The sequence below is a fragment of the Oncorhynchus masou genome, chromosome 26 (assembly GCF_036934945.1).
Source record: "Oncorhynchus masou masou isolate Uvic2021 chromosome 26, UVic_Omas_1.1, whole genome shotgun sequence".
Taxonomy (NCBI): Eukaryota; Metazoa; Chordata; class Actinopteri; order Salmoniformes; family Salmonidae; genus Oncorhynchus; species Oncorhynchus masou.
This window is the reverse complement of record NC_088237.1, coordinates 10,170,997-10,194,111: the sequence shown is the minus strand read 5'-3', so window position 1 is coordinate 10,194,111 and position 23,115 is coordinate 10,170,997. Positions and strand designations below refer to the sequence as shown.

Sequence of the window (23,115 nt, the reverse complement as noted above, 5' to 3'; positions counted from 1 at the left end):
TCTAGTGCATGTGAATGTATGCTTGTGTGTGTGTATGTGTGCGAGTAAGTGCTTTTGTGTGCATGTGAGTCTGTGCAAAAAAAAGGAGGGGTGTACTTGTGGGTGTGTGTGTGTCTGTGCATGTGTGTGTGTCTGTGTAAGAAAGATGAGAGGTGACCTTCAGAATTTAGGTAATGTACAGTATACATTAAAGAAAAATATGTGAAGTGTTTTTCCCCCAAGCGAAAGGGTGCATTGCCTTGAAGACTTAAATGATCAACCAGTAAATGACAGGTTTTGACGACAATAATGACATGTCCCATGTCCTTATAATACACCTACCTGCAATTCTGTATAAAAACAATCCTCAATCCTCAATCTGTTATTTCCACATGCATCTTACTAATGTTTGCTATGTTTTGTTACATTACCGTAAAAATTACAAACTGCAGCCACATAACCTCTCAGACGTTTTAATGCCTATACTTCATGTTTAAGCACTTGACCCCTCGCAACATTTGAATTCCCCTCGTGGTTGAGCGAGCGTTTTACAGGCAGCCTCTCTCTCTCTGATACTTAAGACACATGGACCAATGGCCTAGCCTGGATGTTCCTGTAGAATTTTTCTTTCTTTTTTTTCTTCCCAAATTCCAATGACCCCTGAAGGCAACCAGCAACTGCTGAATCCTGTGGAATGTGCTCTCTGAACTGTACAAAAAGCCCTCAGCCCAAAGGGCACCTCGGAAAACAAAACCTGCCAAGTTCCATTATTTTTACTGTTTCAGTTTGTGGAAAGACGTGTTGCACAGTGCACACAGATTTCTGTGTAACATTTATGCAGTGGAAAAGGGATACAAATCTCCCCTTCCATGCTGTACTGTCTATTGTGAAAATAGGCATGGTGATGTTTCTGTTAGCGTACACAATCATCTAATCTAGTACTGATGTACTTCAAAAGAAAACACTGTACTGTTTAGTACTAGCATGAAGGCTTAGTAAACATGCAATAAAGGACTAATGACACACCAAATCTGAATCAAACTACTTAACACTTAGCTATATTTGTCTGAATAAATATTCAGGTAGAATGTCACCGCCTTACAAGTTGGATAAAAACATCATTTTCAGTAATTGTTCCATTCATCCAAAATGTCTTGCCGAGTTAAATTTAATATAGCGTTGGCCTGTGAAGCCGTAATACCCTATTCATGAGGAAAAGCAACAAGAATGCTCTTAGTCTGTGTGACCAATTCAAGAGATTTACAAATATCACACATATCTTTACGCTTAGCCTAAATACAAAAATGATCTTTAAATTCTATCAACTTATAAATACAGACTGCATTCAAGCATTCAAGGGGCCTAATAATACCATTGGCTATTTACATAAAGCGCTGCGCTTAGTCAAGATAAACTATTTAAAACAGAAAGCAGAAATACCTCCACAGCGGCTATAGAAGAAGAGTATGTGGATGAAAGAGGGACATTATGCTAACAAGTCAGATTACTGTACACAATCATTTTATCTTTAACGTAAATACCGTCCCTGTGTTACGACCGTGGGGGCTTACGGAAAAGTTACCGCCAATAATATTTTCTACAGGGAACCAAATGCTCCTTATCGGTGCTAGGCGAGCAATTCAGGCCCCCGAACAAAGATGAGTCTTCAAACTCATTCTATTCATCACCGGACGTGTAATTACCTTGGGCTCACAGTCTAGACGCTACCGCATTCACAGACTTTAAGACCTCGACTCTCTGCAATGCCGCTGCCACAGCGCACGCCGCTCTCTCTCCTCTCACCCTCCCCGAGCCCCGGTGAACGTTAAATCTGCCAGCAGATAAATTAACGGAGAACGCAATAAAACGGACACAATGAGAAGAACTTTATCCTCCCCGCTGCTAAATGAGATTTCTTTGAAATGCAGATCAGTGGAGCTAGATTAGTGAGTTTTAGCTGCTGTCAACATCATAACAAAATACAAACGTGATTGTTCGGGGCCGGGGCCTTATCTCCGTGATTCCATCTGCTGCCTGGCTATTTACTCTCCTTGATTTACTATGCAGATCTAAATAAGTCGCATCAAAAGGAGGGCTTACTGCACAATAGCTTCTTAAGCTTCTACATCAAGGTATTTGAAACCGTAGTCACTTAAAAAGGAGGCCCATCAAAGGCCCATCTCTAATGAACTCCCGTATCAGAGGGGGTTTGTGCCTGTTTTTAATGCTTCCTGTCTGGCTGCTTGTGTGAAGAGAAAGAGGAAGCGCTACAAATCAGAACAACCCACAGCTATAGGAGGTGTGGCTCTGTAGGGCCACATGAGACCAGCTCACTGCATGGGGCCAATACAACCCCAGGTTTGTCAAGACTACTGGAGACAGTGGAATAGAGTGGGACAGAATATAATGTATTCTATTACACATTGGCTTCACAGCATCAACATCAGCAACACTTCAACATTAAGTGCCTCAAATACCTCATTATCACCAAAGGATGGAGGACAGATGGAAAGACAAGGCAATAAACATGGTTTCTGGACGCATGTCAATCCATTTCTCACAAGGAGCATGACATCCAAATGCAAGAATGAGCCATATTATGTTCCCTGCTCGAGTTCTGCACAGAAAAAACACTAATCTTCCAAGCTTTCGAACAACGTTTAGGCAATAACCTTTCATTTCATGGTGTATTTGTTACATTCTGCTACACAGACCAGATTATAAACGAAACCTTCAAGATTTCATGAAGAATAACTGCTTTAAAAAGAGCGCGATCTTCATTCCCATCTCGGTTTTAATGTCGGGGCCGAACAAGCATGCAGTTTAGTTTACCAAAGAACAATTAGCCCCTGAGCCCAAACAGACCCTGGCACATGTGGTTGAGAGGCGAGAGCCACAGGGGGGCACCAGATGATGGGTGGGTTGGGAGGGAAGCGTGTGGCGCGTGGCAGCCACACATGTGCCAGTCTTTGGCTCCTGGGCATGTCCTGCCTCACTGCTACTCTCACAGGGAGAAAGAGAAAAAGAGACAGAGAGAGAGAGAATGCCTTCTCTTCCCTGTCCTGTAGTCTCTGGGAGCCACTCCATTCTCTTCAGAATTGCAGGCAGCCTTCCAGATATAGAGCTTACAACAGAGGAAGCATCCTATGGCCTTGTGGCTTTCCTACAGAAACCAGCGTTCTCTACTTCTTTATCCCTCCGTCCCTCATTCTCTCTCTTGGTATTTTCCCCCTTTTCTCTTTGTACCGTGCCAAGTGGGCCCAGTGCCAGCTGCATTTGCAACCACGAGTGACCTCTGCCTTTTTTTTCTTGTCTAATGAAATGACAAAACAACAGATTTACATATGCAGAAACAGGTGTTGTAACAGGTTTGACTGCTCTTGACCTAAACCATGTTAGAAGGAAATAAATGCACAAAAAAAGTTTATTAGCAGCAGCTGCCCGAAGGTATTTAGGCTCTGATGGGCACTCAAGTTTACACCATCTGCCTTGCTGGTTGCCAGAAGTGACAATCTAAATCAAAAACCACCCATCAAATATCCTAAAAATAAACCATTGTATTGCTGCGGCCATATGTTGTGGCCATTTCTTTTATAAAAGTGGCTGAATGAAGGCTCATGGCCCTGTCATCCAGGGGAACCCTACAAGCCGCACAGTAGCCTATAATTACTCTCAACCAATCCCCTCTGTTCCAACCAGAACACTGCGTCAGCATCTCACATCATGATGTCCAAGTCAATCCCTCGGAAATTACAGGATATTAAACTATGGCACTACGACAAAAAGAACTAGGCCCACTATCCACGGACAAGTTTGAGGAAACTCTATAGCGGGCAAAATGTTGGTATGAAGTGTTACTAATAGCGAGCTAGTGAATAGCTTTTACGCTTGTAATGTCACCTGTTGTACATTGGCAAATCATTAAAGTATTCAAACTAATAGAATGTGCTAATAGGATTGTTAGAGACATTTATGATCTAATCAACTAGCCTACATGCAGCAGATATTATAATGTGGCCATGATATCAAAGACACAACAACAAATAGCTAGGCATATTTCTGAAAATTGCCTCCCTTTTATATCACTGTAAAAAATAAATCATAGCCAAGAATGTCATTTTTGTCGTTTAAAGTGCATCCACGTATTTCTGAAAGACAAAAGCTGCAAAAGCCCTGTTTTTTTCCCTGGCTGTTTTTATTTAGACGAGCCAGTGAGACAAAAGGAACAAGCCTGAGACAGTCGTGACCCTGCCAGAGTGTTGTAACTTGTTGTAGAGCAACGCCGGCAGAAGGCAGCACCATATGCCCCCAGCCCCGAGCTCGATGCTCTTTCTGCAGCCTAATGTGCCTGTCAAAAAGCATTACCCTCACAAATCCTGTGTTTTTACAACATGTTGGAAATAAACAGTTCTCCCCCCCTCCCCCCATCTCTCTCTCCCCTACAGAATTGTCCTCAGAGACACACAGCACCAGTGAGAGGAAGGTCAGTGTTTGTTTGTGTTCCTGCTGTTTGAGCAGCACATGCCTGCTTCAAATCAATACTAGCCATTCCCTCCCTTTTTTTCCTAGAATTCATAAAAAGACAACTTCAATGAGCCCCAGGTGTTTAAAAAAGCCATGTTCATTTGACCAACAATTGAATCAGATTGTAAGATGAAGCTAGCACACAGATCGAGAAATGACTCATTACACAATTTTGTTTCTCAATGAACCGTTAAACAATTGTAGAGTTAAGACAATAGCCCTGTTATTTCTCAATCTGTCTGATGTGAGTAGTTGTTTACAGTGATGCAGACAGGGTGGTGGCAGATTTCGCCTGAGTGATGGCGACCTTGCCGTTCGCTATGAGTGACCCTCCATCTTTGATATAAGGGCAAGACCTTGCAACCAACACATTCTTTCACACCAGTCCAGTACACTGTCCCTTCTTTCTCCATCCAACCGTGACTTAAAGAAAAGCAAAGGCTGGCATTATTTTACACTGCTGTGAGCATAGCATAGAGAAGGGATGAGAAACTCCATTCCTTGGGGGCCTGATTGTTGTCACACTGACTCCAGTAATCAACTAATAGTGATCTTCAGTTTAAAATGCAATTAGATTAATCAGCTGTGCTAGGGATGGGGGAAAAAGTGTCACCACTCTGGCCCCCGAGGACTAGAGTTGCCCATCTCTGTCATATAGAGTAAACAAGTGTTGGCTGCACAAAAGCAGGAGAAAAACGTGAACAAGAAGTGACCCAAAACTATCAAATCTATTCTCGCATGGGAATCAAACAACTAAAACAGAAATCACACAATTGTACAGATAATGCAGGTTGAAATGCAGCAAGTCCACGTAACAGGTAGAACTAATGGCCTTTTAAAGGTGGTTCAATTGTCAAGGTCTAGGTCATGATCAAGCATCTACTGCTAGGCCTTAGCTTGAGCCGATACAGCAGGACTGCGTTGGTAGACTGCAATGGTAACAATGCTTTGTTGGTTAGTGGTAAAGCAAGTTTGTTTACATCAGTCACAAGTCATGCTGCAGTTTGCATAGGTTCTATTCTTTGTTCAAATACAGGAGTCATTATGAGGTTTTGGGAACCCGCTGAACCTGCAGCGCACATGTGTTTGGTCATTTGTTTGTAGTGCAACAACCCTGAGATCGTGGCATGTTGACGTACAACGTGATATTTCGAAACCTTGCTTTCTTATAAACACCGCATGTAGGACTGTTATACACCAATAGAAATATTGGCAAGTGTTTCAAACTGACAAGTGAGAACAGTTATCAGTATTCCATTGTTCTAAAATGAGTCGCAACGAGCAATGAGACACTCCTCCAAACTTGTCCAGAAAGTCAAATAAATGCTCGGTGTAAAATAAACCCGTCGGGGCTTGAGACTTGTTTCAAAGACAACACTTAACCCAGCCTTGAGTCTTGAGTCAAACCGCAAATCTCAGTTGAATCCGTAACCTCTGACTCCACCCAACACAAGCTTTTCTTGGCGAAAAGTCACAGTGTTTCTTATCCACAACAGCAGAAAGTCCAGCTTATAGAAGTGACCCAGAGCGCAACTAAAAAAAGTCTGAGCTCTTGGCCTCTTCGTTACTGGCGCACACAAAACACCATTACCATTATGTGGATAATTACAGTGCCTGGGGGCCTCTTAAGCATGCTATATACTATTTTATCTTAAGATGTCAATCTCTTCTAGGCTGACAGCTAGAAGCATATGATCCTGGTAAACAAATATGTTCACGCAGCACAAAAGTGCCATTAAAGGCCAAAACTGTCAACACAAATTCCATTCTTTCTGGAGGGAGGGAGGGAGTGAGGGAGGAGGGAGTGAGGGAGGGAGGGAGGGAGGGAGGGAGGGAGGGAGGGAGGGAGAGGGAGGGAGGGAGGGAGGGAGGGAGGGAGGGAGGGAGGGAGGGAGGGAGGGAGGGAGGGGAAAAAAAAGACTTGATCACCTCTGGTTGCTTTAACTTGCATGGAGGTTGTCATGGAAACATTTCTATGAAGTTAACGGGATAAAAACAGAGAGCTTTCCAGTTTAATTGGCTTAGAGAGCAGAGTTGACTTGCCCATAAATTAAAACACAGACAGGGTACAATGCTCATATTTAGACAAAATGAAACTATGGTGCTCCACCCTTTTGTTTTTCCTTTTCCCCACCAAAAAACAGAGCAACACCTCTAAGGTTGAGCAAGCTGCCAGTTTTATTAAAAAGGAGATGCTGGGGGGATGGGTGGTGATACAATACAAAAGCTAAGAGAGAGGCTAGAGTTCATATAATGAAAAAGTAGGTATTTGTTTCAAAGTTGATCTGTAATAAATTAAAAGAAAACAATATGTACTTTATTCTAAAGACAGACTGCACTGCATGACATGTACTTTGAATGATTTAAAGGAAAACTCAATATACATGAAAAACAGAACAAGTCATATACTATTTCTCAGTTACTAGCATACATTTATTTATTTTTACCAGAGAAAAAAATCATGCATTAACCTATGACTGGTCGGCTGAAATCTAAAACTTAAAGGTGCAATATGCAGAAATTCCTCTGCCACTTCCTGGTTGCTAAAATTCTAATAGTTCACCTAATTTCAGTTCATGTGACAAAACAAGCAATGTATAGTGTAGATTGTCAAGAATCATTGTACCATCTAAACCGCTGTGGAAACCGATATCTTTTCAATAACCAAAAATATTGTATTTTCAGCTGTTTGAAGGTAGTGTAGAAAACCAAAAGTAAATGATGCAAACACAAGATTTATGAACGGGAAGCATAGAAATAGCATACATAGAACAGATCTACCGCTTTTTAGACTTGCTTTCAATGAGAATGACAGAATGCCCCAAAAGTTACATATTGCAGCTTCAATTTTGATAAATGATTGAAAGGTATGATAAACGTATGCACATTAATCCTTGGGAGGACATTCATTTTCATATTACCATAATGTAGCAGCAAACCACAAAATGATAAATGCAGCAATCAAAAAAATGGATGCAGAGTGACATAATAGTAAGTGCAGTGTGCTACTAATGCTGGCCAGATACCATTTGTCCACATTCAACCATATAGCCTTTATGCAGACAGCAGAGTGAAATATTCGGTTACTTTCCCAAAAGTGAACGTCAACAACAAACTAAAAAGCCCTGAAATGGAGCCTCTATAGCTACAGACTTATATAGTTCCTACCAGGCATCTGATCACAGAGGTTCCAAACAAGGAGTTGACAAAAGTATGGTCCTAAAATGAGGGCGAAAGTGTTGAGTGATGAAACAGTGAAGCACACCTGCATTTTAGGCTGGGGAACACCTGTGCACCCACGGCTTGAACAAAAGGGTTCAGTCTTGATAATCCACCAGGGGTGAAAACTGATCACAGGCCATGTGGGAACTTTGTTAGCGTTTCTATAAGAAGAAAAAAAGCTACACCTAGGCTATCGATTTAGGTGCAGCGCTAACTAAAGTAGAGAGGTGGGAGGGGGTCCTTAACCGAGGTGTAGCAAACCATCGTCCAAACTACAAGTCCATCGTGCTCATTAAGAACTATGAGGATAATGCTGAAAGTGGCATCTCATTTCATATCTGGGCTGTGAAGATATGGAATATGCTGTAATGGAGCAAGAGTGCAACGGTAAGGTGTTACCCATTGATCTTCATCATCATCGCCATCAACAACAATAACAGTACAACTAGTTGTACTATTATACTTTTGCTTCATATTTTAAGCTTTGGTAGTCTGAGCAGCAACAGCAGTTGGTAGCCAGAAGCAATAGTAATGTAATAGTAATAGTAACTGTAGTGTAAAAAGGAACATCAAATAATAGTAAAGTAAGTTACTGTAGTAGTACTATAGTAGTAGAAGGTGATGATAATAGTAAGAACTGTGGCGCAACTGATAACGACACTGCTGCGAATTCTCATTGTGCAGATGGTAAACTAGATTGCAATACATTATTATCAACGAATCAGTTATAATAGCTCAACTTTTAGTTTTAGAGAAGAAAAAAAACGTTTTCCAATATCGGCATATTAATAAGATAGTGGTGAATGCTGTACATTCCAAATGATCATTATATTCAATGGCCAACAAAAATATTTCATTTCAAACTTGAATTCTTACATTTAAATGAGACTACTTTGAGATTCCATTCCAGTGAATGAATGTGACGATGACTATTACATTTTAAAATATATAGTTTTATTAATTCAAAAACATCGGAATAAGTTAATACATCTCTGAATTGGTAGGCTACTTTCAACTGGTTATCTACAACTATTCTACCTGACTTTTCAACCTGTGCAAAAATGGTCTTCCATAACGTTTTATTGTATTGTTATCAGTGCTAATGGCAACACATAGTTCCATCTTTGATATACTGAAAAGAAAGACATAAAGGCATAGGATACATTGTTGCATATCGGCTGCAACGAGACAGTGGTCATCTATAGAATAGTTCTATCCTCCCTATTGGCTGCACACGCTGGACAGTGTTGCTTGAGGGTCCTTGGCAACGAAAAAGCACAGTCGACTATTGTGTGAAGTACATGAAAGGAACCAACATGAAATATGTAATATATATATATACATACATACATATGCAATATGTAGTTGTAAGTTGTTCATCCGCACAAACTTTGGCTTCATCATTTAAGTTAGTGGACAGTAAGAATCGATGAAGAGAATCAGTGAAACTCAAAGAGGGTGGAAAGAAAGAAACACTTTGTGTCAAACTTACCAAAACGCAGGTTTATTTCCTCCAGGAAAACAAGAGCCACCACGTGAGAAGAAGTTGGTGTACGTTCAGCTTCAAGAAATCTTCACACGTGACTGTACAAGTAACCATAAAGCAGAACCAAAAAATGAACAACAAGCCGTAGAGTAAATAAAAACTCAAATATTCCTCCGTTGGCGCTGCACTCGTACAAGCGTTGTCTTGCACTCCTGCTGTCTCCAGTCAATGCTGCTGTTATTACTAATGTAACAGAAAAGGCAGTACACCGAGTCCGGTTTGAATACTCTCGCATGACGCGCAATGCGAAGAAGTAGCTTGTTTTCGCAATGCGATTCAATACATCGAGATGTATTCCACGAACTATTTTGGACTATCTTATTACAATACAGCCCCAGGGGAGGCACTTACGCGGAGTTGAATGTTATTCTTTTTTTTTTTTTGGAGCGCTACGAACCCCCCCCCCCCCCCATATGACGTCACGTCCACCTGCTTTGTAAACAAAAAAAATATTTTGGAAGTTACACGGTTGGGTTTTTTTTTGTAAGTCAAAGATAAGCAAACAGTCCCATTGCCAGTTACATCTTGTTTCCAGATGAAGCCAGCTCCCATATCTACTGTAGAATTTATCTATAAAGTCGGCCACTGGAGAGAAACGTATTTAAATATCCAAATAATGTGTATTATATTGTATAATAAACATATGCATTGTTATTTGTAGACTAACCTACTGATCTTAAACGGATATGAATCAACGTGAGCATCAATACGGATATTTATTTGGAAGGTTTGTGCATACAATGAAAATAAATCATCTATACATCAAACAGCAATTACTAAAACGTTTAGTGCACATTTGCTAACTAATCAGTCCCAACTAAGGGTGCATATCGGTAATGTCAGCGCAAAGAAAATGCATTAGCAAAATATATAGCCTAACGGGATGTTATAATATTTTAGGTAATTCTACTCTTTTGAAATAACTATTTACTATATTTTCATGTGAAGAATAGATATTTTAAAATAGGCTTTGATTCAGGATGAGATTAGATTTTTTTTAAACAATCATCAAAAGAAACTATAAATATAGCTATTGTTGACATGTACATGGTGATGATAAGACGTTCGATCTATTGATGCGTGATCAATATACGTAATAGTAATCCTTGTGCCATTGCAGTTTGATCAGTCGTGTTTGTAAAACATTTAAAATTGGACCAGCGCTATTAAGACATCTATTAATGTTTTAAACCTTTAGAAATGTCAAAAGTATTTGTCATAACGCACTGTCCACTGCAGTGAACCTGCAGCATTGACCGGTGTGGACCGCAGAGATTGACGTTCAAGGCCTGACCTGTTGTATGTCGTCTTTATTTACTCTCCCTATAGATAAAATACTGGGTGAAAGTTGTTTGTTTTACACATACAGGAAAAACACATTTTCATATATATACAGGAAAAACACATGTTCATATATATATATATATATATATATATATATATATATATATATATATATATATATATATATATATATTAAATTACAAATTCGGCTTAATGAAACTGAAACAATTGTGTGTTGATTAAAAGGTTGATTGAAATCACTTGCTTCCGATTTTATGTGTATAAAGAAGGTACATTAATTTTTCAATGTGACGTTCAAACCTCTACTTTGTTTAAATGTTAGGCATGTGCTTCTGGTGTTTTATTGTTCCGTTTTGTTGTGCACAACAAATACACAATAATCTTACATCAAAAACAAATATTACATATCATTGTAAAACTTGTAAACAATTGAAAACTTGCAATTTACACCAGATAATCTGTATGTGCATGTGTGAGAAATATATAAAAGGGAATATTCTACATACAACATTAAATACATTCATATATATTTTATAAACGACCATGAAGATTAAAATCTTAAAATTGTTTAAAATACAATATGTTTTTCGTAAAAGATCCAATTCCATGACATTTTGGAAGATTCTAAGTGAGATTGAGCATTCTATCATATAATTTCTATAAATAGGAGGAAAGATCATTTCGGATGTCATTGAAGTATATAAAAAAAACGATATCGCTGATGTGTGGAAAAGGGTGCTTTGCTGCCACCTACTGGTAATTTAGTGTATTTTATTCACACAGGTCATAGGTATGTACTGCATGTCTTATAATACGTGAACAAATGTGTATTGTATACCGAGCTATTATTGACCTAACCTAATGCATTTGATGATGTTGAAATGCATATAAGCGATCAAAAGTCATATATGTTGAGGTCAGCCATGGTGTGCTGAGTAGATGACCTAATGCTGTGTCAAAGTATTTGGGCATGGAAGAAACCCTCTTTGGTCATACACTGATCTGATTATTCAGTACAGTAAATATCATACTCATGTCAGTTTCATGTCATTTTATGTAGAAATACCAAATGCACTGTCTTGTTGTCATGTTGACAATTCAATTCTAAAATAATCCATTGAGATTCATCAACAACCTTGCACAAAGAATCCATTGAGTGTGGAACCAGTCTACATACCTGGGCTGTATTGTATAACTAGGCCTACAGCCTGTTGAAAGGGGTATGTTAGATTTACAGGTGTACTTGCATCTCCTATCTGACCGGATTCAAGGAATTAAAATGTAATTTTACAAGGTTGATGTTACTCTGGCATCATCATCAGAGAGGTGATTGTTTGAGAGCCAGGGAGATCTTGGCTACTGTACAATAATTTCCTCTGAAGTTGCTTCATTTTCTAAGTCCTATCTCTTTGTCCTCAATAACCTGAGGCTTGGGGGATTATAGTATCACAACGGCAAGAGGGTATAGGAGAGATGAGGAATCCACAGGATTGAGACTTGGCCCTGGCACCACTTTTGATCCATTGTCTGGAGAACTTTATCGACACCTGCAAGTGACAGATTCAAACTGCATGCAACACTTACGGTCTGGGCAACCATAAAAACCATACACTACTAGTAAGTGATGATCTCATTCTGTCATTCAATAGATGCGCACAGATGAGTTCAATATACATTTTTGCCTCTGTCTTAAATGTGTCATATTTTTTTAGTTATTACTGGTATATTTCTTTATTGCCACAGATATGAGAGACGTTATGTTGGGACGGATGACTGCAGGGGCCGGACCAGCATATTGTATGAGACCTATTAATAGGCCTGGCTTACACTACAATATTCAGCTGTAACTGAACCCCGTATGTCAACTCACGTCCTCTCGAGTGTCGCCTCGGCCAGGGGCACTCTGGTTCTGTCCTCCCTTCCCAATGTAGACAGACAGCCAGCCCACTGATGTCTACAGACGATCCAAGGCCTCTCGGGCCCTCAAACTTCATGGAGGCTCCAGACACCAGAACCTGGGGAAGCAGGGATATTAAAGAGGGGGGTGTGATGGAGGAAGAGGAGCGAGGAAGCCGATACACACAGAAAGGCGCCATGGACGAGTCGGACGAGTCAGATGGTTCGGAGCCCGAGCCCCTGGCCGTCATCCGTAGGAAGGTGTCCTTTGCTGACGCCTTCGGTCTGGATCTGGTATACGTCAAGGAGTTTGACAGTACAGACCTGACGGGGGCAGAGGTCGCTGACCCCCCGGAGCCCGAGGTCAAAGTTAAAGAACCGGACGAGTATTTCCTGTCATCTTTGTTTACCGTGCCCTCGTCTCCAGAGGAACTCGAACAGAGACTCCAGGATCAGAAGCTGGAGCTGGAGAGCATTGAGTTACTTCCTGGCACCACCGCGCTCAGGGGTATTGTCAGGGTGGTGAACCTGTGCTACAATAAATCCCTTTATATCCGGATCACTCTGGATAGCTGGAAGACCAACTTTGACCTGCTGGCTGAGTACGTCCCGGGCTCCAGCGATGGAACAACAGACAGGTTTGCGTTTAGGCTTACCCTCGTGCCGCCCTTTGAGATGGAGGGAACCAGAGTGGAGTTCTGCCTCAGATACGAGACATCAGTGGGCACTTTTTGGGCAAACAACAGTGACATGAACTATGTGCTGTTCTGTCACAAAAAGGGAGGCAGAGATCTGATAGCAATGGAGCCTCAGCTAGAGGAAGTAAATAACTGGAGAGAGAAGAGAACTTGTCTGAAAGTCAACAGGTGAGGAGTCACCCCGGTCCTATTCTTGTTCCCTCTGCTGACAGTAAGCGATAGAAACACACTATTACTGAAGTATTAAATAACTAAGTATTAATCACTATAGCATAGATTACAAACAAGTAGTTCTGAAAGCAAATTGAGTAATAGGCTTAAAACATATTATTATCTCTTAGTGAAATAGGAAAATATTTGATTATTAGTGTGACACATTTATATATATATATGGAAGAAATAAATATTTCTATTATTCTAGATGGATCACCTGTGCATGATTGTTGGAGTTAGCTTTTTCAGAGATGTCCGTTGTGCTCGGCCACAGTATCAAATTGCTCCCCATGGGATCTAGTCTCAGTCCAGATTTCCATGACGTCTGATATTGACTGGGAAATAAATTGTTTCCATTTTTGTTTGTTTTTTACTTTAGGACCAAAATCTTAACAACTTCTGTATTTTGGTTCTTGAGGAACAGTAATTCCATATTGTTTTGCCCCATAACATTTCATGTAATTTGTTCTGTCCTCTGTGTTGACAGTAAGATGAACAGCGCTGAGGAGAACCTCGCGGAGACCACTACAGACGGTCCAGGTGTGTATATCCCTCATATTATGTCTGTGAAATGTGAACGCCATGCTCGGGAATCTGAGTCTGTGAGCAATTTATTTTCCAGATTCAGCCACACACAGAGCAGAGGGGACTGGCAGGAAAAAAGTGGAAAACGCAGAGCATCTGCTCTCTATTCTGCATCATGAGGATTACCGTCACAAAAATTTGGTGAGGTCAAACATTTGTACTAAAGGGCTGGTAAACATTTTGACATATCCTGGGTGGGGTGCCACATACACATACACATTTGACACAAAACAATATTTAACACATTTCTCGCCATAAAATACATATAGTTAATACATGTTTGACCGTTATTACCAACCATGCTCTTTCTGCAGTGAGGCATGTCTGTACTTCAGCTAGTTACGCGTGATTCAGTGTAACATACTGCACAGTACGTGAGGAGACAGTGAGGCATTTTACATGATACTTGAGAGCATACCATACATTGTTTTACTGCAGTCATGTGTGCCACTAGTAACTGCAAAGGGTAAGTATGTATAAAAAAAAAATGGTATTGCACCCAAAGTACCAATATCATTGCAATATTCTACAAAAGTTACACATTTGTTTTATTGCAATAAGTTCAAATATGTTTTCTATTAGTCCTTGTTAGATCAGATGTTAAAACACATTTTGTGAAGGAAACTAAGTAAGTGCAAACCTAAATATGCCCTTTTCCTTTCTTTGTTGACTGACAGGGGGGTAGTCAGAGGAGCAGACGAAGGAAGGCCTGTTCAGCACGAGTGCAGGAATACTTTTCTCGGCGAGAGCAGGCGGCAAGACAGGAACACATTTCCAATGGGCTACCACATAACGAACTGGAGAAGCCACCTTCACTTCCAGACATCAGAATCAAACCCTTAGGGGACAGCGCCTCCAGTCTCCTACGATTACGTCAGAAGAAACAAACCAATGATACCCCTCAAATAATGACATACCACCAGATACCCCTACTTTCCCTGGACTGGGGCAAAGATAACGTGCGTGTGGGGAATCCAGATGAGGATGACTGGATTAGAACAAGGACCACACCTCAGCTCACATCAGACAAGTTAGAGGACAATCTGGGAGAACAAACCTCTGTTTGTGATCTGTGGGAAGCCTTTCTCAATGGCACAGACTCCAAAGATACCACCAGTGTGCCAGAGTCTGAATGGCTACAGTCGGCAACTTCAGTTTGCCCCTCAATCGAAACTGAGGATTTTGAGGCTTCCTCAAAAGTCGACAACCAACAGGAGGATGACTTGGACTCAAATACACAAAGATACACCCACTGCACGGTAGATGAATTGCCGTCGTGGGCTCACAATCATGTGATGCCTGTGGTCAGTGCCGAGGAGCCACTGTCAAGCTCGGGTGTCACCTTCCCCAGAAACGACAAAGCGTTAGTTTATAATCCTTCCCAAAGGTCAGAGGCTATCCTTGTAACAGACACTCTACAGGAATCCATTCCCTCGGGTGCCGCAAGGGTGGCCGGGGGGTCTGTTGACAGCACGGCTCAGTGCCACAAGCATGTGGAGGCGGGGGGAGGAAGAGGAGAGGAGCCTTTCATGCCATACAGAGCAGAGCCGGTAACAAGCTCGGGGGAGACCGAGACAACAGATATGACAGCAATGGCGGAATCTCAGAATGCCAGTGCAGTAGATAGAATCTGGCAGGGAGAAAGGCAAGACAAGACGCTTTCTTCCGACGTGGTAGCAGAGGTTAAAGGCAACATGCACAAAGCAGCTGATGATACTGTGACATTTAGGGAGACAGTCGCGGCGAGGACAGAGGATAAAACAAACACACAGAGCTATGGAGTGGAGGAGGGATTCACACAGGCCTACAAAGAGGATGAGCTATTCAAGCCGAACCAACCAGAGGAAGAAGAATTCACACAAGACCTCACAGAAGAAGCGTTGCATAGACAGAGTCCAGCAGTGGAATATGAATTCCAAATTAACCGAAGAGACAAATTCTATTTAGAACTGAACCTAACAGAGTTGGAAGAATTCAGGCCGAGTCAAACATATGAAGAAGAATTCAGGCCGAGTCGAATGTATGAAGAAGAATTCAGACTCAATCAAACAGAAAAAAAAGAATTCAGACTGAAACAAACACATGAAGAGGAACTCAGACCAAACAAATCAGATGAAGTTGAAATCAGACCATTTAATACAGTGGAAGATGAATTAAAACCCAATCAATCAGAGGCAGAGAAATTCAGATCAAATCAAGAAGATGAAGAAGAAGAATCTAGAGCGAACCAAACATTCGATGGTGAATTCAGCTGGAACCAAACTGAGGTAGAGGAATTAAGACCAAACAAAATTGAGATGGAAGAGGAATTCTCACCAAGCCATCAAGATGAAGAAGATGACAGACCGAGCCATACAGACAAAGAATTGCGCCTGAGTCATGAAGACGAAGAGCTAGACAGAGAGAACCAGACATTTGCCGAAAAATTTAGACCGAACCAAACACCCAATGAAGTATTCAGATCAAACGAATTCGAGGAATTCGGACAGTTTGATGAAGAACAGAGAGACAGAGAGAACCTAGAAGAGGTTGAAGAATTCAGATCCAACCAAACACACGAAGAGGGATTCTGGTCAAATATAATACAAGAAGAAGATATCTATCAGAGCGTAAATGAAGAAGAGCTATACAGAGACATAGATATGGATAAAGATTCATCAACGCACAACCTAACAGAGCCCGAAGTGTTCAGGGAAAAGAACACAGGAGAAGTGGAAAAGACAGAAAATGTCGTGGCCGAAATGTCCAGACAGAGAGACACAGAACAGATAAATGAAGAAATAAGTATGGAAACTCCAGAAAAGGAAGAAGTGAAGGACTTAACGGACGAGACCGCGGACACCCGAAATGAGAGTGAGGACATGTCAACAGAAAAGGAAGAAAAGCATGAGGTGACAATGGAAAATGTTGAAGGACCAAGACAAGATAAAAATGGAAAGTTGTCAGAAGGCTCCAAAGAACTTATTATGGAGGATGATAAAGAATGGGTGGGAAAAGAGGTAGAGTTGGGCGAAGATGAGTTGTTCAGAGAACAGAAAGGTTTGAATGAGGAAACGTTAGAAGAGGTGTTATATTTGCAGTCGGTTGATAATTGTCCTTTAGCCGAACAAGACAAGGAGAAGGAGGAGAAACTGTCAGATGTACCTGAAGTCGTTAAAAATGTACCGAACCACCAGGCAAAACGTCTCACTAAGAAAGCGGTGACTGACATAGACTCCTGGGTAGATTCTCTCATGAAGGCACCTACAGTTCCCGATTTGACCTTCACACCGAGACAAGGCCTTAGCCAAACTACACCCAGTAGCAATGCAGAGCCCTCTATGGGCCAAGCCTATGCGTCATCTCCAAACAGAGGTACAACTGTCCTCTCTCATTCATTTTCCCACAGCACAAGATTTAACACAGTGGTCAGTGACGGGAGTGAGTCAGGGGTCAGTCAGGGGTCAACCCAAAACCCATCGTCATTAGTGGAGGATCAGGAGACCTTCAGCAGCCATACGAGCCCTCCACCCCCTGAGAAAGTGGAGGATGCTGCCAGCAGCATCTTGGCATGGTTGAGGATGTTCATCTCTCTCAGTAGCGTAACCAGAGCACTGGTCTATGCCCTTTTGGTAGCAGTGTTTCTCTTTACCACTCTTGTGTATAATTTCCCAGCGTGCTTTGCTCTCTACTTGTTCTCACTGTATTGGTGGTGCTGTGTGGCAGATAGGCAACGCGTGACAGGGACTGACAGAATAGATGGAGAGAGGTGAAGTGTTTGTGTGTAAAGAATTATAATATTGTGCGTGTGCGCACGTGTGTGTATGATTTGGGTAACACTTTACATGAAGTTGCTCTTACACCTGTAATTACTACTGTAGCAACATTATTGTACATGGTACTTCAGCATTAGCTATTGCAATTATAATGCATTTGTTAATACAATGTTGTTACTAGTGTAATGACAGTGTTACTACAGAGGTATGAGAGCAACTCAGTCTAAAGAGTTGCCATGATTTGTTTTAGTTTGTTGCAGTGTTTTATGGGCCCAATATCAAAAGTGAAAATGTACCAAAGTTATTAAAGGAGAAGGAAATCCATTATTCCAATGTAGGACAAAAGGGGGATGGCTAAACCACGTGGGGCATTGGAGATTTGAAAGTGAAGTTCCTTTATTTCTTTTTCCATTTGTCTTTCCTCAACAATGACAACATATGAGCTTCAACAGAAAGCTTTCCAGATTTCCCCAGGTCTTATACGCTGACTAAAGATTGTCTTGCATAGTCATTGCTGCACTGTAGTTCAAATGTTTTAACCTATAGTCATCATATCGCACCTCTGTAATGAACTTGAAATGTATAAGTCATACATCTATGTGGGCCGCAGTTGATTGGGCTGGAGCATGTGTTAGGCAGACGTATGAGATTACAATGTCTCTGTGATCCTGGGAGATCACTTACTGGCCCCCCATCTGACCTATCTCTCTCTGACATGTCGCCTACAGATAGTAAGGTCAAATGGACTGCACTGTTTCATCACTTAATCATTGTAAGGATTGGAGATGAGGATGATGATGATGATGATGATGATGATGATGATGATATAATCAAGTTGTGTGATTTCTGTGACTTTGTCTTTCCATTAAAAGTCCTGTACTTGACTTTGACAGATGACATTTTTATGGGATATATTTTCACCTCCTTATATGAAACATTGCAGCAGTTTTCAGAAACTGCCCTAAAGTTTCACAAAAACAGTATTATTAATCATGACGTGAAGAGACAGAAAGTACACTGCTATAGCTTTTTGTAAAATGGTGGACGTGATATGTCTTCCGTTACCCAAGTCCCCAAGTGCTTGCTGTCCTCAGACGAGCCATAAAGGGCCAGTAGTGCTAATTCATGGGAGAGTTGGCAGGTGATGTACTGTGAGTTCATCATGACTTACTTGTGGGTCAGGTTTTGATTGCGATAATGCTCACTTGCCCACTAACACGGGATACACGGCTTTGACCAATCCTTACGCAGACAGTGGCCGCGATCCCCTGCTCAGACATTGCATCCATGCGCCAACCAATGTTGTTGCCACGTCATCGACAGTGTCATCGACTGACAGATTGCTATAAAACACGTTATAATGTGGTTAGCTGATAAACATCTATCAAGTCATGAAAAAACTGTGTTTTCCTGACTATTTTTGAGTAAGTTTATCTAAGACAATAATTCTTGAGAAATACTTTTAGCTCCTATGAATTATTTATCTTCTGTGTCTCATGGGGGACAAACATCAATAACTGCCATATGGAACCACATCCCCAAGACTGATATCTTGTCACATGCATGATTCCAATTCCGAATTCTGAAATGTTCTGTTTCTATCACATGCAGAAACAGTGCATTCAGTCGCTCTGTAAAATGCATCCAGGGCATGCACATACAATTAGGTATGCCGATTGTTGACTCAGCATTCACATCATCCCCCTTCGGGACCTCCTTTAATGAACTGATAAATCACACTGACATCTTTCAGAGTTCAGAAGAAAGTTGAACAAGTATTCAATGTGCAACTACGCAAATGTAGGTGTGTGTGAGAGAGAGAGAGAGAGAGAGAGAGAGAGAGAGGGAGCGAGAGAGAAAGAGAAAGAGGGAGAGAGTGTGAACGATAGTGTGTGTGTGCATGTGCGTGTGTGCATACGTCTGCATGTATATGTGAGAGTGTATGTGCGTATGCATACCTCTGCATGTATATGTGAGAGTGTATGTGCGTATATGCATACGTCTGCATGTATACTGTATGTGAGAGTGTATGTGCGTATGCATACGTCTGCATGTATACTGTATGTGAGAGTGTATGTGCGTATGCATACGTCTGCATGTATACTGTATGTGAGAGTGTATGTGCGTATGCATACGTCTGCATGTATACTGTATGTGAGAGTGTATGTGCGTATGCATACGTCTGCATGTATATGTGAGAGTGTATGTGCGTATGCATCAGTGCATGTGCACGTATGTGCTTTTGAGTGTTAGATAAAGCAGTAGTTTGACTGATACTGCAGTAAGGGGAGTCACTTGATCCAGTCTGCTGCATTGTGACTGCTGACCTTTGGTGGGCTGGCGTCGATCGAGTCTAGGGCTGGCATAGTTGGAGCTGCTCGTCAGGAAACTGCTTTGAGGAATCACAGAGCTGCCTGACCCCGGCTAGTCCAACATATTCCGAATCTGGAAAGAACAGTGGCACTGGTTGCAACAGGTTCACACACACTGCCTACACTCTACACACTGAGCTGACTACACTCTACACACACTGCTGACTAAACTCCACACACACAGCTGACAACACTCTACACACACAGCTAACTACACTCTACACACACATCTGACTACACAACACACACAGCTAACTACACACACAGCTGACTACACACACACAGCTATCTACACTCTACACACACAGCTGACTAAACTCCACACACACATCTGACAACACTCTACACACACAGATGACTACACGCTACACACAGCTAACTACACACACAGCTGACTACACCCTACACACACAGCTGACTACACTCTACACAGACAGCTGACTACACTCTACACACACAGCTGACTACACTCTACACACACAGCTGACTACACTCTACACACACAGCTGACTACACTCTACACACACAGCTGACAACACTCTGCACACACAGCTAACTACACTCTACACACACATCTGACTACACAACACACACAGCTGACTACACGCTACACACACAGCTGACTACACTCTACACACACAGCTGACTACACTCTACACACAGCTGACTACACTCTACACACACAGCTGACTACACTCTACACACACAGCTGACTACACTCTATACACACAGCTGACAACACTCTACACACACAGCTAACTACACTCTACACACACATCTGACTACACAACACACACAGCTGACTACACGCTACACACACAGCTAACTACACACACAGCTGACTAAACACACAGCTATCTACACTCTACACACACAGCTGACTACACACTGCACACACAGATGACTACACGCTACACACAGCTAACTACACACACAGCTGACTACACCCTACACACACAGCTAAACTACACACTACACACACTGCTGACTACACACACAGCTGACTATACACTACACACACAGCTGACTACACACTACACACACAGCTGACTACACACACAGCTGGCTACAATCTACACACACAGCTGACTACACGCATGCCACTTAGCCACTGGTACAGCTGACTAATTAATAGCAAAAAGGCACTGCTGATCACAAGCAACATGCCATAAGCACAGCTGACTGGGCCTCAACACACACAAGATAATGTATCTATAATCTGAGTAGTTTTATCTCAACATTACATGAACATATGAAAAACTGAGGATTGTTCAAGGAAATGTCAATGTGTCCGCCAATGATTTTGACTGGTTAGTTGTGAGTTAGTCTGTGTGATGAGGTGTACTGCAGCCAACACATCGCACAGTGGCGATTTTAGCATGTAAATCTTGGTGGGGCAAACAATATATTTTTTTAATGCATGCCAGCAAGGCCACTACACAGCACAACACTAAACAATACATTAATTGCTCTATAACGGTGACAAATGGTGCCATATGGCATAAGGGGATGACAAGGGGACATGAGGCAATCCGTAATTTCGATTAAGACATTAATGAGCGAGCTAGGACAGACGTAGTCAGTTTAACTATTTGTTCATCACTTTTGAAATGTACAGTGACCGAATTCAGAACATGGTCCATTCTTACAGTATTCTCCCTGTACACTAAGTCAGAACAATAGCATAAAAAAGGGGGAATATAAGCAGACAATGAAAGCTCTTACAATATTCGATGATTGCATTTCTCTAAAACAGACTATACGCTGTGCCCCCACCAAGTCAGAACAGTAGGCTCCGCTTATGAGGGGAAAAGGAACCAAATTATTAGGGTGAGGCACATGTGGCACTAACAGCTTACTACACAACATACACTAGGTATTACTTTCTTGGCTACAGTATACATATCTCCCTGGCATTTTATATCATGTATGCAGCAGAGTACAATACATTTTTGGACTCACCTTGTTGTGCTGTGCTCACCTGAACAGGAAGGTGGCACGACGATCCTTCTTGTGGGCTCTAGAAAGAGGCCCGAGTTCCCGACTTGGAATTCCGAGTTGGATGACCAATCAAAATGATTTTCCGTATTTTCCCAGCCTGAGCTATTTTTTTTCAGAGTTCCCAGTTGTCTTGAAATCACTGAAGTCTGAGATGTCCCAGTTCCGAGTTTCCAGTTGTTTTGAACATTCACCATATTTTCTGCCCCTCCACCACAGAAAGCACTGAGCGAGGCTGACAAAAACCTGCATTTTGGAGCTGCCTTAATCAAGAAAGCATAAAAGAGACCATGTCTCTGTTTACATTGTTTGTAGACTGATATCTGACAAGTATTGATGCCAAAATAACATGCAAAACAGCAAAAAAAAAAATATGTATATATATTTATTTTTTAAGCTAAACAGGTGGGCCTCGAAACAGGTGGGGTCGCCAGCCCTGAATGATGCGTCGCCACTGCTTGCATCTAGTTTAGGCTACAAATGTAATAATTCTCTTTCAAAAACCATTCGTGCCTAAGTATGACCGGTCCATTTCTTATTTATCTGTCTGTTACTGATAGGACCTGCTGTGAAGCATCACTAGACCTACTTATATTTACAAGTTTGTCTATACAAAGACAATTGATGTGTACGGTTATGTTATAGCATTCACCGGCATTCGTTTCAGTTGATACATTTCTAACTCGCTAGGCTATAACCATAGCCACGGGAAGTAGTTTGGTTGGGGCTGGGGGTGCCGCAATTTTTTTTCAGAGTTAAAATAGTAAGTAGAACAAAAACACACGAGAAAGAGAAATAAGGATAACATGAGAAAGTAAGTAAGCTATGTACAGAGTCAGTTTCAGGGCCAGTGCCAATACCATGCTCCAATAACGTTTGCCATGCAGAAGCAGAGAGCACAGTCTATGACTTGGGTGGCTGGAGTCTTTAACAATTTTCCGGGCCTTCCTTTCACACCGCCTGATATAGATGTCCTGGATGGCAGGGAGCTCGGCTCCAGTGATGTAGTGGGCTGTCCGCAC

The 23,115-nt window shown here is 41.6% G+C and overlaps 2 protein-coding genes across 8 annotated transcripts in view; one reads left to right on the top strand and one right to left on the bottom strand.

The window, feature by feature from the left end:
• LOC135514769 (forkhead box protein P2-like) overlaps positions 1 to 9,633 on the bottom strand; it is a 114,408-nt gene extending 104,775 nt beyond the window's left edge. For all 7 annotated transcript variants that reach the window (XM_064938340.1, XM_064938342.1, XM_064938341.1 and 4 more), the window contains exon 1: positions 9,218 to 9,633. The gene's annotated coding sequence lies outside the window, so the exon portion shown is untranslated. The remainder of the gene's footprint in view (positions 1 to 9,217) is intronic.
• Positions 9,634 to 12,451: 2,818 nt separating this feature from the next.
• On the top strand, positions 12,452 to 18,543 carry LOC135514768 (uncharacterized). Its single transcript, XM_064938339.1, has 4 exons — positions 12,452 to 13,338; positions 13,871 to 13,923; positions 14,006 to 14,109; positions 14,646 to 18,543. Exons 1-4 carry the CDS (start codon positions 12,527 to 12,529, stop codon positions 17,718 to 17,720), a joined length of 4,044 nt encoding a protein of 1,347 aa, XP_064794411.1. The 5' UTR covers positions 12,452 to 12,526; the 3' UTR covers positions 17,721 to 18,543.
• Positions 18,544 to 23,115: the final 4,572 nt, after the last annotated feature.